The sequence below is a fragment of the Caretta caretta genome, chromosome 9 (assembly GCF_965140235.1).
Source record: "Caretta caretta isolate rCarCar2 chromosome 9, rCarCar1.hap1, whole genome shotgun sequence".
NCBI classification, from domain to species: Eukaryota; Metazoa; Chordata; order Testudines; family Cheloniidae; genus Caretta; species Caretta caretta.
Genome location: NC_134214.1, coordinates 5751750 through 5763564, shown reverse-complemented (window position 1 = coordinate 5763564; position 11815 = coordinate 5751750). Strand labels below are relative to the sequence as shown.

At 65.1% G+C, this 11815-nt stretch overlaps 1 protein-coding gene across 7 annotated transcripts in view; it reads right to left on the bottom strand.

Annotated features, from left to right (window-relative positions):
* Nucleotides 1-2633: 2633 nt before the first annotated feature.
* TNK2 (tyrosine kinase non receptor 2) overlaps nt 2634-11815 on the bottom strand; it is a 76518-nt gene continuing 67336 nt past the window's right edge. For 4 of the 7 annotated variants that reach the window (XM_048864628.2, XM_048864634.2, XM_048864631.2 and 1 more), the window contains 5 exons: nt 10703-10807; nt 6814-8126; nt 4244-4339; nt 3596-3723; nt 2634-2900 (listed from right to left, as the gene is read on the bottom strand). In XM_048864628.2, the coding sequence (XP_048720585.1) occupies nt 2894-2900; nt 3596-3723; nt 4244-4339; nt 6814-8126; nt 10703-10807 (1649 nt within the window). In that variant the 3' untranslated portion in view covers nt 2634-2893. The remainder of the gene's footprint in view (nt 2901-3595; nt 3724-4243; nt 4340-6813; nt 8127-10702; nt 10808-11815) is intronic. The other 3 variants (XM_075132058.1, XM_048864632.2, XM_075132059.1) reach the window with 2 other exon arrangements.

Below are 11815 nucleotides of genomic sequence, written 5' to 3'. Positions count from 1 at the left end.
CAGGAGAGCCACTTAACCTTGGACAAAAGTGCTGCTCCTGCCGGACTGGCTCCTGTGACTAGTGCCAGTGACATCAGGCGGCTGGAGAGCGGGTTGTTGTGAGCGTTTGACAGTCAGTAACTCTGGCCCGTGGCACGTTTCTGCTCCCGGCTGGGCTGAGCAGAAGCGGGGAGTTGGGCTCCAGGGCGGACACGCACAATAAATGGGAGTGGCGCATAGGCCTTGCGAATGGCACCCGGTAAGTCCTCCCTCAGCCCTGTTCAGAGGCCGTCAGCGGTGTGGGGGCTCTGTGGGGGACATCTGGGCCCGGGTGAATTTCCTCCACAAGAGGAACAAGTGCCCCAGCCGGAGGCCGAACAAAGGCCAGTTGGTGACAGGGAAGGGAGGTAAAGTCAACGTGGGCACATGGGGCAGCATTTTCACAACGGGGCAAACTAACCTTTGCAACAGCGCCCCAGGAACGTGGCTGAGCCGCCCGCACTTGACGGCAAGCCTGGACGTCTCTTTCGAAGAGATCTGCTCTCGCGCTGCCAGAAACGAGGGGCTGGATGGAGGAACCGCGGGCTGGAAGCCTCTGCCCTGGGTTACACAGCTCCGACAAGGTGATCAGCCCGGTGCCGTCTGGCCTGGGAATCGAGGAGGCCCGACGCCCGCCCCTACGCTAATGGCCAGACCAGGGCGCCAGCGTTTTGACTGGCTGTGTTGACTCACCTACAGGGGCGGGAACTCCGCATTCCCTTTGCGGCGCTGGCCTTGCAAAGCAAATACACCCTCACTTCAGCAGCACTTCAAACCTCCCCTCGGTTTGCTTCCACGGCTGGGACAATTTGGCTGGGAAAGGTGGGCACAGTCCCCTGGGCAGTCTGCAGCCCTGGCACTAAGCCAGCCCTGCTGGGAGTGAGGACTCATGCAGTGAGGACTCAAGTCCGTTCTCCACCCCCCGCCCCCCCCCCCCATTCACTGGGGCCTGGGATCCAGCCAGGGCGTGGCACACAGCCTGGGGCCCAGCAGATCAGGGGTGAGAGTACTGGGGGGTGGGGGTGGGTTTAAGGGCACAGGCGGAGGATTTCTATAGCCCACCAACCATGGCCCATAACACGCTTCACAGACATGGATGAGCTGGGACACACCCGTACCCTCATTGCATGCTGGAGAAGGGGAAACTGAGGCCCAATGAGCGGCTGGGACCTGCCCAAGGCTACTCAGCAGGTCAGAGACAGAATGAGGACCAGAACCCAGGCATCCGGGACCCTGCTCTGCTCACTAGAGCAGCCCGTTTGTTTAGCGGAGGGTGTGTGTGTACCTGATGAGCCCAATTCAAGGGCATTAAAGGGGCAGCAGCAGGTGATGGTGGGCGACCCTCAGCCAGGGCCCTTTGCTGTGCATGTCAAAGCGAGTCTCAAACTCTGTCCAGGCCGGGGCCACGTGCAGCTCCCCTGCACTCTAGCTGTGGGGGGGCAGGGGCAGGGCTGCCAGGGCAGACCCCTTCTGCAGGGAATGGTGGGTGGTCACAGCAATGGCCCCAGGTGCAAGCAGCCCTCGGACTCACCTGGACTAGCTTCCTCCGCAAGGAAAGGGCATCCCAATGCCCATGGTCACTGCCCCCATTTCTGTGTCAATGGGCCCAGCCCCCCCTCCCTCTGCCCATGGACATCGCCCCATCCCCGTGTCCTCTGGCACTATCCCCGACGATGCCCGTGGGCATTGCCCCAGCCCTCTGGCCCCTAGTGTCCATGGGTGCTGGCCCCATTCGTGTCTGTGGGCCTGCCCCATCTCTTTGCCTCCCAGATAGGGCCCATGGGCACTGCCTCCAATCCCTCTGCCCCGATCCTTGCACATGCAGCCACTCTCCCCACCTCTCAGGCAGTGCCAGTGGGCTCTTCTCCCCCCCGCGTGCTTCCCCTTTGGGTCACTGGGCACTGTCCCATCGGTGTGATGGACGAGGCCACTAATATGGGGCGGAAACGAAGCAGCCTTGGGGAGGAATCGGATGGGGGCACAAAGTACTCACCCTGGGGCTGATGCGGGGGTGGCTTTGGCCCCACAGTGAGCTCTGTGCCCTAGGGCACCAGGCCTGGGCTGGGCTCTCTCCCCACGCTCCTCCCCTAGGTTGGGCAGAGGCATGGCTGGTGCTTGATGAGCCAGTGTCTGCCCTCGCCCAGCCCTGCCAATGGAGTGAGCCCAGGCTCCCCGCCTGCTCTGCCAGTCAGTCCAGGGCTAGGCGGCACCAGGCTGAATGCTGACCCCCTGCCATGGAAGGGCCGCAGGGGCTGGTCTGCCCTTCTCCTCTGGGCCTGTGGGCCTGCTGCAGGGCTGGTCAGCGGGACGTTGGCCCTCGCCCGCGGCAGGGTGCCCTCCGGGCCTGGCTCCTGGTGCTGCAGACCCCGGGAAGCATGCAAGGCTGAAAGGGGCCTGTGGGTGATGGCTCGTCCCTTTTGTGCCAGGCCTGGGGCCGCATGGAGCTCGGGAGAGAAGAGCCAGGTCCAAGGGGGGCAGGATCTGTGCTGAGTGCTGCTCTCTTGCTCTGCGCTCCCTGGCACCGGAGCCGGGGGCAGGGAGGCCGCTCCTGAGCCCCTTCGCTAGCCAAGGCCCAGGGGCAGGCAGGGCGCAGTACACAGCTGGGGGGCACCGGGTTCCTCTCCAATAGAATATTTATATATATATTAAAATTACATTTCTCTTTACAAAACAATTCCCCAGCGAGCTCCTGGGTGACCCCCAGCGGGATCCTGGGGGCTGCCCCTCGCCAGTCCTGAGCCCCTGGTCAGGCTCTCAGCCCTGCTCCTGGCTCTCCAGCCACGCTCTGGCCGGCTCAGTCCAATGTGGGGGGAAGGCACCCCAGAGGTGGCAGGTGCCCGCTCCAGCTCTGACTCAGCTTCCCGGCCTGCCGCCGTCACCGCCTGCAGGACAAGGGGAGCAGGTGAGCTGGGGGCCCAATCCTGAGACACAGCGGGCCCTCTGTGCTCACAGGGGTGCCCCACAGGATCAGGCCCTCTGCAGCTGGGCCCTGCTCTCTGGGTCTGAGCCCCACCGGCTGCCTGGCCAGTCCCTCCCTGGGCTGGAATGTGCCCTTCCTCCCCACAACCATGCTGGGCAGCAGGCTCTGCTCCGGGCCACCCAGTCCCGCCTGCACAGGCAGCCGCGCTGTCATCGGCTGGCGCATGTGCTGGGGGCCCCACACAGCTCCCAGGGAGGGGCTCCCGCAGGCCGCAGGGGCAGAGCCTGGCCCTGAGCCCCTGCTCCTCCCCTGCTGGGCCCCACCCCCTGGGGAAACACAGCTGTGTCCGTTCCCCCGTCTCTCCAGCCCAGCTCTGCCCGCACCCTGCCAGGGATGGGGGCTGGGCTCCATGGCCAATTCCGAGAGTGGCGTCCATCCTGCTGGGCGACAGCTGCAACTCCTTTGGCAGAGGTCACCAAGCAGCCACGGGATGGAGCCTGGCCGGCCCGGGCAGGCCACAGCTCCTGTGGTGCCCCCGGAGGGGCCCAGCTGTCGGGTTACAAAAGGGGCATCCCCGAGAGCTCGTGCTGAGGCTGTGAACCCCTGGGGTTCGCCATGCCAGCGCAGGGGTGGGACTGGGGCAAGGGGGTGGCCTACTTCTGCCTGGCGGCGCTGGCGGGGTCCAGCAGGTGGCAGCTGGCCTGCTCCAGGTTCCAGTCGAACATCTCCAGAACCCTGTGGCACTCCCCCCTGGTCTTCAGGCCCAGGCAGAAAAGGTGCTCCACCTGCAAACCACAGGGCACAGAGGGTGAGTAGGGGGCGCCCCGGGCAGCGGGAGGGGTAGGGACGCTGTCCACGCAGAATCCTGACATTCCCCAGGAGCTGGGCCAGCCTGGCCCATGCGCAGAGTGTGTGTGTGTGTGGGGGGGGCTCCCCTGTGCTTCTTCATCCCCGCATGGCGGGTCTGATAGGCAGACACGGTGCCGGCGGTGGCAGGGGGCTGTGCTGACTGTACCCAGGTCGGACGGGAGGGGCATGACCTGGGCGCACGTGCCCAGCTCTGCTCCTGGGCCCTCCGGCATCGAGCGTCAACCAGTGTACGAACAGCACCCCTCTGCCCTCCCCCCCCCGGTGGGATCAGGCCACCCCCAGCGGGGGCGCTCCAGGCTTGGTGCCGTCACACAAGCCAGGGCTCAGGTCCTGCTGCCCACCCAAAAACCACGGCCCGTCCCTGCAGGCACTGCACTGCTCCGGACACGGCCTGCGGGGTGGGGGTCCCAGAGCTGCCCGGCCCCTGCCCCGTACCTTCAGATACTGGATGGCCCGCTGGACGCTCCAGCCGTGGTTCTGCAGGGCGGCCTGGCACTCCTCGGTGGTCACGCCGTGCACCATCTCTTGCACCTGTGGACACAGCCCGTGAGCGCTCGGTCCGGACAGGCTGGCACTGCCGGGGGCTGGGAGGGAGCCGAGGGCTCGCAGCCCGTTGAGTCGGGGGGAGCTGGGAGCTCTGCCCAGCCCCACTGAAGAGTCTGAGAGCAGCACGCCGAGGGCAGGGTGGGGGCAGGACTCCGGCCGTGGGCGGGTGGGCAGGCTGTCCTTGGGCAGCTCATCCCCCTCCGCACAGGCTCCTGGGGCAGCACGGGGCCCAGGGCTCTGGTGGCACTGACTGGGAGGGGCTGGTTTCATATGGCCAGGGCAGGGACGCGGCTGCAGCAGCCGCCTCTGGGCTCCCCAGACGTTTCAGCAGCACCCAAAGGCTGCGTTACGGGCGTCAGTAAGGATGCTGGGGGAAAGCAACCAGCACAATCTGTATAGGTGGGTACAGCTGAGGTGCCCATCCTCGTGGCGCCTGGGCCCCAGCAGCAATGGCAACGCAGATCGGCGACATGGAGCTCACCCAGTCTCCAACCGTTTGGGACCATCAGCCACCCTCACGCCCCCGCTGGGCAGCAGCTTCACCTCAGCCCCACTTACAGATGAGGAAACTGAGGCACACAGGGGCGGGAGAGACAGTGACTTGGCCAGGGTGACAGTCTCAGTGTCAGGAAGAGAACCCAGGAGTCCTGAGCCCCGCCCACCTGCAATGGCTGCGGGATACCCAGGCTGGGTCAGCGGGGAATGGCTGCCCTCTTTGTAGCAGAACGTCCCCCGCAGCCTGTGGCTCCCCCCAAGACCTCCCCAGGCCCCACTGGGCAGGCTGCTCTGTGGGCCCCAGCAGCGAGAGGCTGCAATCTCATGCTGGAACAGCAGGTGGCCCCCCAGGCCTTCAAGGGCAAGGACTGGGCCCCGCTCCAGACAGACCCTGCAGCACTCGCTAGAGACAGGGCCTGGCCTTGGGGCTCCACCAGGGGAAAGGGGGTCACCCCCCACAACCCACGAGCCGCAGGGGTTGGGGAGGGAAGCGTCTGAGTCGTCCCACCCCTGGCCCCGGCGGTCTGCTCCCCAACATGCCGTCCGGCGCTGGTGCAGATCTCCTGCTCTCCGGCCCAAACGGCTGCTGACCACGGACGGCTCCCGGCTCCGTATCTCCGAGGCACAAACAGGAAAACGAGGTGCAGAGAGCGGGAGACACGGCCCCTCAGGCCGCCAGCGGAACCCAGGTGTCCTGGCTGCCAGGCCCTCCAGCCAGGTCATCCAAGCCCAGCCAGGTCCCAGCCTGTCCGTCCCCCGTCCCCTCCTGGGCAGGGATCTCCAGCTGCAGGGGCGTCTGGGTCAGGGGGCCGGCTCCAGCCCGGCTTGTCACTCTCATGCCCTGCCCCCCCGCAGGGGTTATTGGTGCCCTGCCCTAGAATGGGCTCAGGGGGCGGCTGGATCCGCGGGCGCGATGCGCCTGGCTGCTGCGGGGCCAGCAGCAACAAGCTGAGCTCAGGAGGGACCGAGCTGTGTAGCCCGATCAGCTCCAGGGCGCAGAGCCCAGCACAGGGTCTGGGGGCACTTAAGCCAGGGTGGTGCCCAAACCTGCCAGGGGAGACACTAGTGATGCAGGCTGGGTAGTCCTGCCCTGAGCAGGCAGAGGGCAGAGCGGGAGCGCCCTCTCTTTCGGGGCTCCCGGCAGCACGTCACACCAGCCGTTCCCAGGCAGGGTGGCCTCCCCCTGCCCCGGGTGCTACTTTCCAGTTACTGCACTTCGCTGGGCAGAGGCAGCCGTGCAGCCCGCCCTGGCACTGGGGGGCAGCCAGCCAGAGCTGAGCCCACTGGTGCCCTTCATGTGACTGTCAGGCCTGGCGTGCCGGGGTCGGTGTCTGCCCCACCAGTACATGAGGGGCAGGGGCACATGGGGTGGAATCACGCAGGTCCAACCAAGCAGGATCAGCCCCAGAGAGTTCACTGCCTGGGCACTGGAGCGGGGCAGGCTGGCTCTGACATTAGCGATGGCGAAAGGGGCTGGAGCCTGGATCCCACTGAGTGGGTAGGGCACAGGCATCGCACCCCACGCTGCCCCACAGTCGGGCACCCACCTGGTGCGCGCCTGCTACGTGGAAAATGCGCAGGGTTCCCCCCTCTGAGGGGCTCGGCCCGTTCGCACCCAATTCATTTGCCTGCCCCCCTCTGGGAAAGGGGCCTGGGGAGAGTGGGGAAACTGAGGCACGGCAAAGGGGTAGGATGTGCCCCAGGTGAGGCAACGAATCTGTGGCACAGCCCTGCTCTCCCAGGCTGAGCAGAGTCAGCTTCCCGCACTGGCCCCTGGGCTCTCCCCCTGCTGCGAACTCTGCGGGGCAGGGACGGCCTCGACCCACACCAGAGCTGGTGCAGCGCTGCAGCTGCTCCCCCCGCGGCCAGGGGCAAGGCCCTGCCGTCGCTCGCAGGCTGGGCCCTGAGCTGGCCCCACCCCACACTGGCCCCCTTCGCCAATCGCCCCGGGAGGAGCCACTCACCAGCTGCACTTTCTCGGCGGCCCGGCAGCCGTCGCTGCTGTCGTAGACGATGGTCTGGACGCTGCAGGAGGCCCTGAGCGCCCCCCGGGGGCCGGGGTTGCTGTTGTTGGCCGAGCAGTTGGACTGCTGCACCCTGGGCCGGACGGCGGCGGTGCTGACCACGCGGGGCGCCGGCTCCTCAGGGCTCTGGGCTTCCTTGAAGAACTTCTCGTACTTGTGCAGGTAGGCTGGGCGCTCGGGCAGCAGGTAGTAGTGGGTGTTGCTCACCTTCCGGCCGTCCTTGACAATGGGCAGGATGCAGGGGCCCCTGGCGCTGTCCTTGTCCTGCGCCAGGATGACCTTGGGCGTGGCGTACTTGGGGTCCGAGGCGAAGCTCTGCGTGGTGGGCATGGCCTTGCCCGGGGAGGTGGAGAGGCAGGCGGCCAGGGCCAAGGGGGAGCAGAGGCTGGCCCTTTGCTGCGGGGAGCCCACCTGCAGCGCCATGGGGCTGGGAGTCCTGGAGGTGGGCTGGGACAAGGGGTCGCGGGGCGGGATCTGGGGCGGCCGGTCTTCCTCACCCCCCGAGGCCGGGGACAGCTCCCCCGACCAGCACCCGGGCTCGTTCCTCCGCAGGGGCCGGGGCGGGATGGGCACGCGGGGCGGGATCTGCGGCTTGTCCTCGCCGGGGCCCTGGGGCACGTGCAGCCGCTTCATGCACTCCTGCTGCAGCTCCTGGAAGATCTCGGTAGTCTGCGCCAGGCTCGGCTGCTTGGCCCCGTGGGGCGGCAGGAAGAGGTTGTCCTCCAGCGGCGCCGAGCCCCACTCCCCCGCCGCCTTCTCGTCCTCGGCCCAGGCCGGCCGCCCCGCCAGCCCCTCCGCGCTGTTTATGGAGCACACCTCGAAGTCGGTCTCGTCCTGGGCCACGTCGTCGTAGGCCGGCGGTGGGGGCAGGGGCCGTGCGTCCCAGTCCACCACAGGGGTGGGGTGGAGGGGCCGGGGCAGTGCCTGTGTGGGGCTCTGGGGGGGCGTCTTGTCCAGCAGGGAGAAAGCCTCCATGGCCAGCCTGGCGAGGGAGGGGGCGCCCAGCTCCCCGACTGGCGAGGGGGTGGTGGGGGAAGGCTCGTCCCCAAAGTCGATCAGTGGTGCCTCGCCACAGTAGGTGACCCCGCCCTTGGCCCGGCTCGGCTGCCGCTCGCCCACCTTGGTGCCCGACACCCAGGCCGAAGGCTTCACCAGCTTCAGCCCCTTTGGGGGGCCCGGCTTCCTCAGGCACAGCCGCTTGAGGCCCGTGGAGAGGGAGTCGTCCTCCCCACTGACGGGGTCGTACGAGGGCTCTGGAACACAGGGAGGGGGAGATCTCAGCACCGCAGGACGCCCATGGGCCAGGCACTGATGGGGTGACCTCCGCACCTGCCCAGCATGGGAACAGGCCCTGCTGAGGGCCCCTTCTCCAGGCAGTGCTGCGCCCGGCCTGGAGCCCTGGTGGGAACTCTGGGCCCCTCCCCATCTGGATCCACATTGCGGGAGGAGGAGATGGTGCTGCTCCCGCCGTGGGGCTTTCAGGGCAACTGCAGGGCAGTTTAGCATGTGCCTGAGAAGGGCTGATAGTCCCAACCCACAGGCCCTGGCCATCCCAGCCGTGGGCTCCCCAAACCCAACTCCACCAGCGCCCCTCAGTCCTGACCCGTAGCCCCCTGCTAGCCCAGCCCTAGGCTCCCCACCCCTAGCTCTGCTGATGCCCCTCACTCCCGACCCACAGCCCCCTGCTAGCCGAGCCCTGGGCCCCTCCTGAGCACAGGCTTAGAATCACAGAATCGTAGAAGACTAGGGTTGGAAGGGACCTCAGGAGGTATCTAGTCCAATCCCTGCTCAGAGCAGGACCAATCCCCAACGAAGTCATCCCAGCCAGGGCTTTGTCAAGCCTGACCTTAAAAACCTCTACGGATGGAGATTCCACCACCTCCCTAGGGAACCCATTCCGGTGCTTCACCACCCTCCTAGTGAAACAGTGTTTCCTAATATCCAACCTCCCCCACTGCAACTTGAGACCATTACTCCTTGTTCTGTCATCTGCTGCCACTGAGAACAGTCTAGCTCCATCCTCTTTGGAACCCCCTTTCAGGTAGTTGAAAGCAGCTATCAAATCCCCCCTCATTCTTCTCTTCTGCAGGCTAAACAATCCCAGCTCCCTCAGCCTCTCCTCATAAGTCATGTGTTCCAGACCCCTAATCATTTTTGTTGCCCTCCGCTGGACTTGCTTCAATTTGTCCACATCCCTTCTGTAGTGGGGGCCCCAAAACTAATACTCCAGATGTGGCCTCACCAGTGCCGAATAGAGGGGAATAATCACTTCCCTCCATCTGCTGGCAATGCTCCAACTAATGCCCAATATGCCGTTAGCCTTCTTGGCAACAAGGGCACACTGCTGACTCATATCCAGCTTCTCGTCCACTGTAAATCCCCAGGTCCTTTTCTGCAGAACTGCTGCCGAGCCAGTCGGTCCCTAGTCTGTAGCGGTGCATGGGATTCTTCCGTCCTAAGTGCAGGACTCTGCACTTGTCCTTGTTGAACCTCATCAGATTTCTTTTGGCCCAATCCTCCAATTTGTCTAAGTCAATCTGGACCCTATCCCTACCCTCCAGCATATCTACCTCTCCCCGCAGCTTAGTGTCATCTGTGAACTTGCTGAGGGTGCAATCCATCCCATCATCCATATCATTAATAAAGATGTTGACCAAAACTGGCCCCAGGACTGACCCCTGGGGCACTCTGCTTGATACTGGCTGCCGGCTAGACATGGAGCCATTAATCACCACCCGGAGAGCCCGACAATCTAGCCAGCTTTCTCTCTACCTTACAGTCCAATACTGTAGGAGACGAATCAAAAGCTTTGCTAAAGTCAAGGAATAACACGTCCACTGCTTTCCCCATATCCACAGAGCCAGTTATCTCCTCATCGAAGGCAATCAGGTTGGTCAGGCATGACTTGCCCTGGGTGAATCCATGTTGACTGCTCCTGATCACCTTCCTCAGCACAGGCTTCCCGGATGATGGGCATGTGAAACTGACAAGCAGCCACTGGGGCTTAGGAAGGGAGGCCACCAAAATTCAATGTTCACTCCTGACCCACGCAGGATCCGAACCCAGGACCACCATGTATTTGCCCTCTACCTTGCCCTCCTCAGTCTCTCTGTTTAAGCTTTTCCTGGACCAGGTATCCCTGAGCTTTGCCCTAGAGGTCTAGGTCTGGGGTCAGAGCTCGCTGCATACATCCAATGCCCCCTACCCCATGTACTGGTCTCTGCTCCCCAGGGGCACACTCCTGGAGGTGCCAGCTCTCACCGCAGCCCCTGCCCGCCTAGCGGCCTCCCGCCTGCTCTTTCTGCCTCCAGCCCAGCCCAGAGGTTAGTACATGCAGCGGAGTCCAGGCCAGTGAGAGCCTGAGCCGGACCCTGACAGGGTAGGGGGGGTTCGGAGTCGCCAGCAGGTGGGAAGCAGAGAGGGGCCTGAGTCACTGAGCCGAGGGCTGGTCCCACGGGGAGCCCGGGTGTGTGTGCCAGTCGGGTGTGTCTGGTGGTGGGAGAGGCCAGGGGAATCCACCAGCCTCTGCTGCAGCCGGCCAGCTCAGCCGAGAGACGAAGGACTGAATGGGGCAGGGAGCATGGACTCACCTCTGGCCCCTAGAGGGGAGCAGGGCTGGGACACTCCGAGCAGGGCCATGCGGGGAAGCTGGCACTGCCCGCGCTCACACAGGGCGTGTGCTCATCTGTGTCTATGCGCGGGGCTGGCTGGCAACAGGGCTCTCCTTGTGCCCTGTGTGCCCGCACTGGCAGGCACCCCATTGGCACTGGCATCTCGGCGCAGGGAGCCAGCAGCTCCCCGGCCGGAAGCGCCCCGCATGCCCCCGTACCTGGCAGAGAGGAGTGAGGAGAGAAGAGAGAGGACAGGAGCGGAGAACGGCCCAACTTACTCGAAAGGAGGATGGCCGGCTGTGGTGGCCGAGGCGGTGGCTTCCCTGCAGCAGAAGAGAGAGGCCCCAGAGGAAAGAGGAGGGGTTAGCTGGCAGAGCGCAGAGGCAGGGAAGCCAGAGGAAGCTGGGAGGCAGCTGGTTTAGTAATGGAGCAGGTAGCAGGCAGGACTGCCAGGGCCCAGCAACACAGCTGGCCGGGGATCCGGCTGGAACAGCTAACGCCGGGTTTCTCCGACGTGGCCCCTGACTCTGGATGCCCCACTGGAGCCAGCTGGGCGGGAGCCCCCTCAGCTCCACCTGGGTCACTGGGAGCGGCGGGCATGGGGCACTGCAGAGAGTCAGGGCCAAGCGGTCTCCAGCTGGGCACCCAAACCTCAGGCAAATTTTCAAGGGTGCCCAAGCATTTGAAGCCCGTCATGGAACCGGCCCGACAGGCCAGGCCTGTGCCAGGGGCCTCCCTCCTAGGACCCTTAGGGCTTCAGCACCACCTGAACACAGCAGGGAAGGAGCGACCCGCTCCGGGCTGGCAGCTGAGCTCAGCAAAGCTGCTCGACAGTATCGGACAGGAAGCAGAGGCCTGGGTCCTGCTGGAAGGGCAGGAGATCTGGGGCGGCAGAGCGGCGGGAGGAGCTCTGCCGCCGGCCAGGGCTCGGGGGCCGGGACTCGACTGGCTCCGCCAAGCGGCCACAATAGAGCCATGGAGACGGTCGAGCGCTGGGGAGAGTTTCCCTTGACAGAAGGGAGGAAGGTCTAAGGCCGGCAGGAGCAACACGCCCGCTTCGCTGGGCACGCTCGTCCCTGCACCCATGCTCTCCTCCCCCTGGCACCACGCGGCCAGGGAGCCCAGCCGGGGGCTCCTACTGCAGCTGCCCTAACCTAAGGGGCAGGAGCGGCCTGTGGAGACTACAGGTCCCAGCAGGCAACAGTGCTGGGGACAGCAGGTGCCAGGGTCCCACAGAGCATTGCATGCTGGGACTGGTAGTTTGAGGTCCAGGACCATTACGGGCCATGCGGCATGGGTTGCAGGCATGCCTGTCTGGGCAGTGCCCGCAG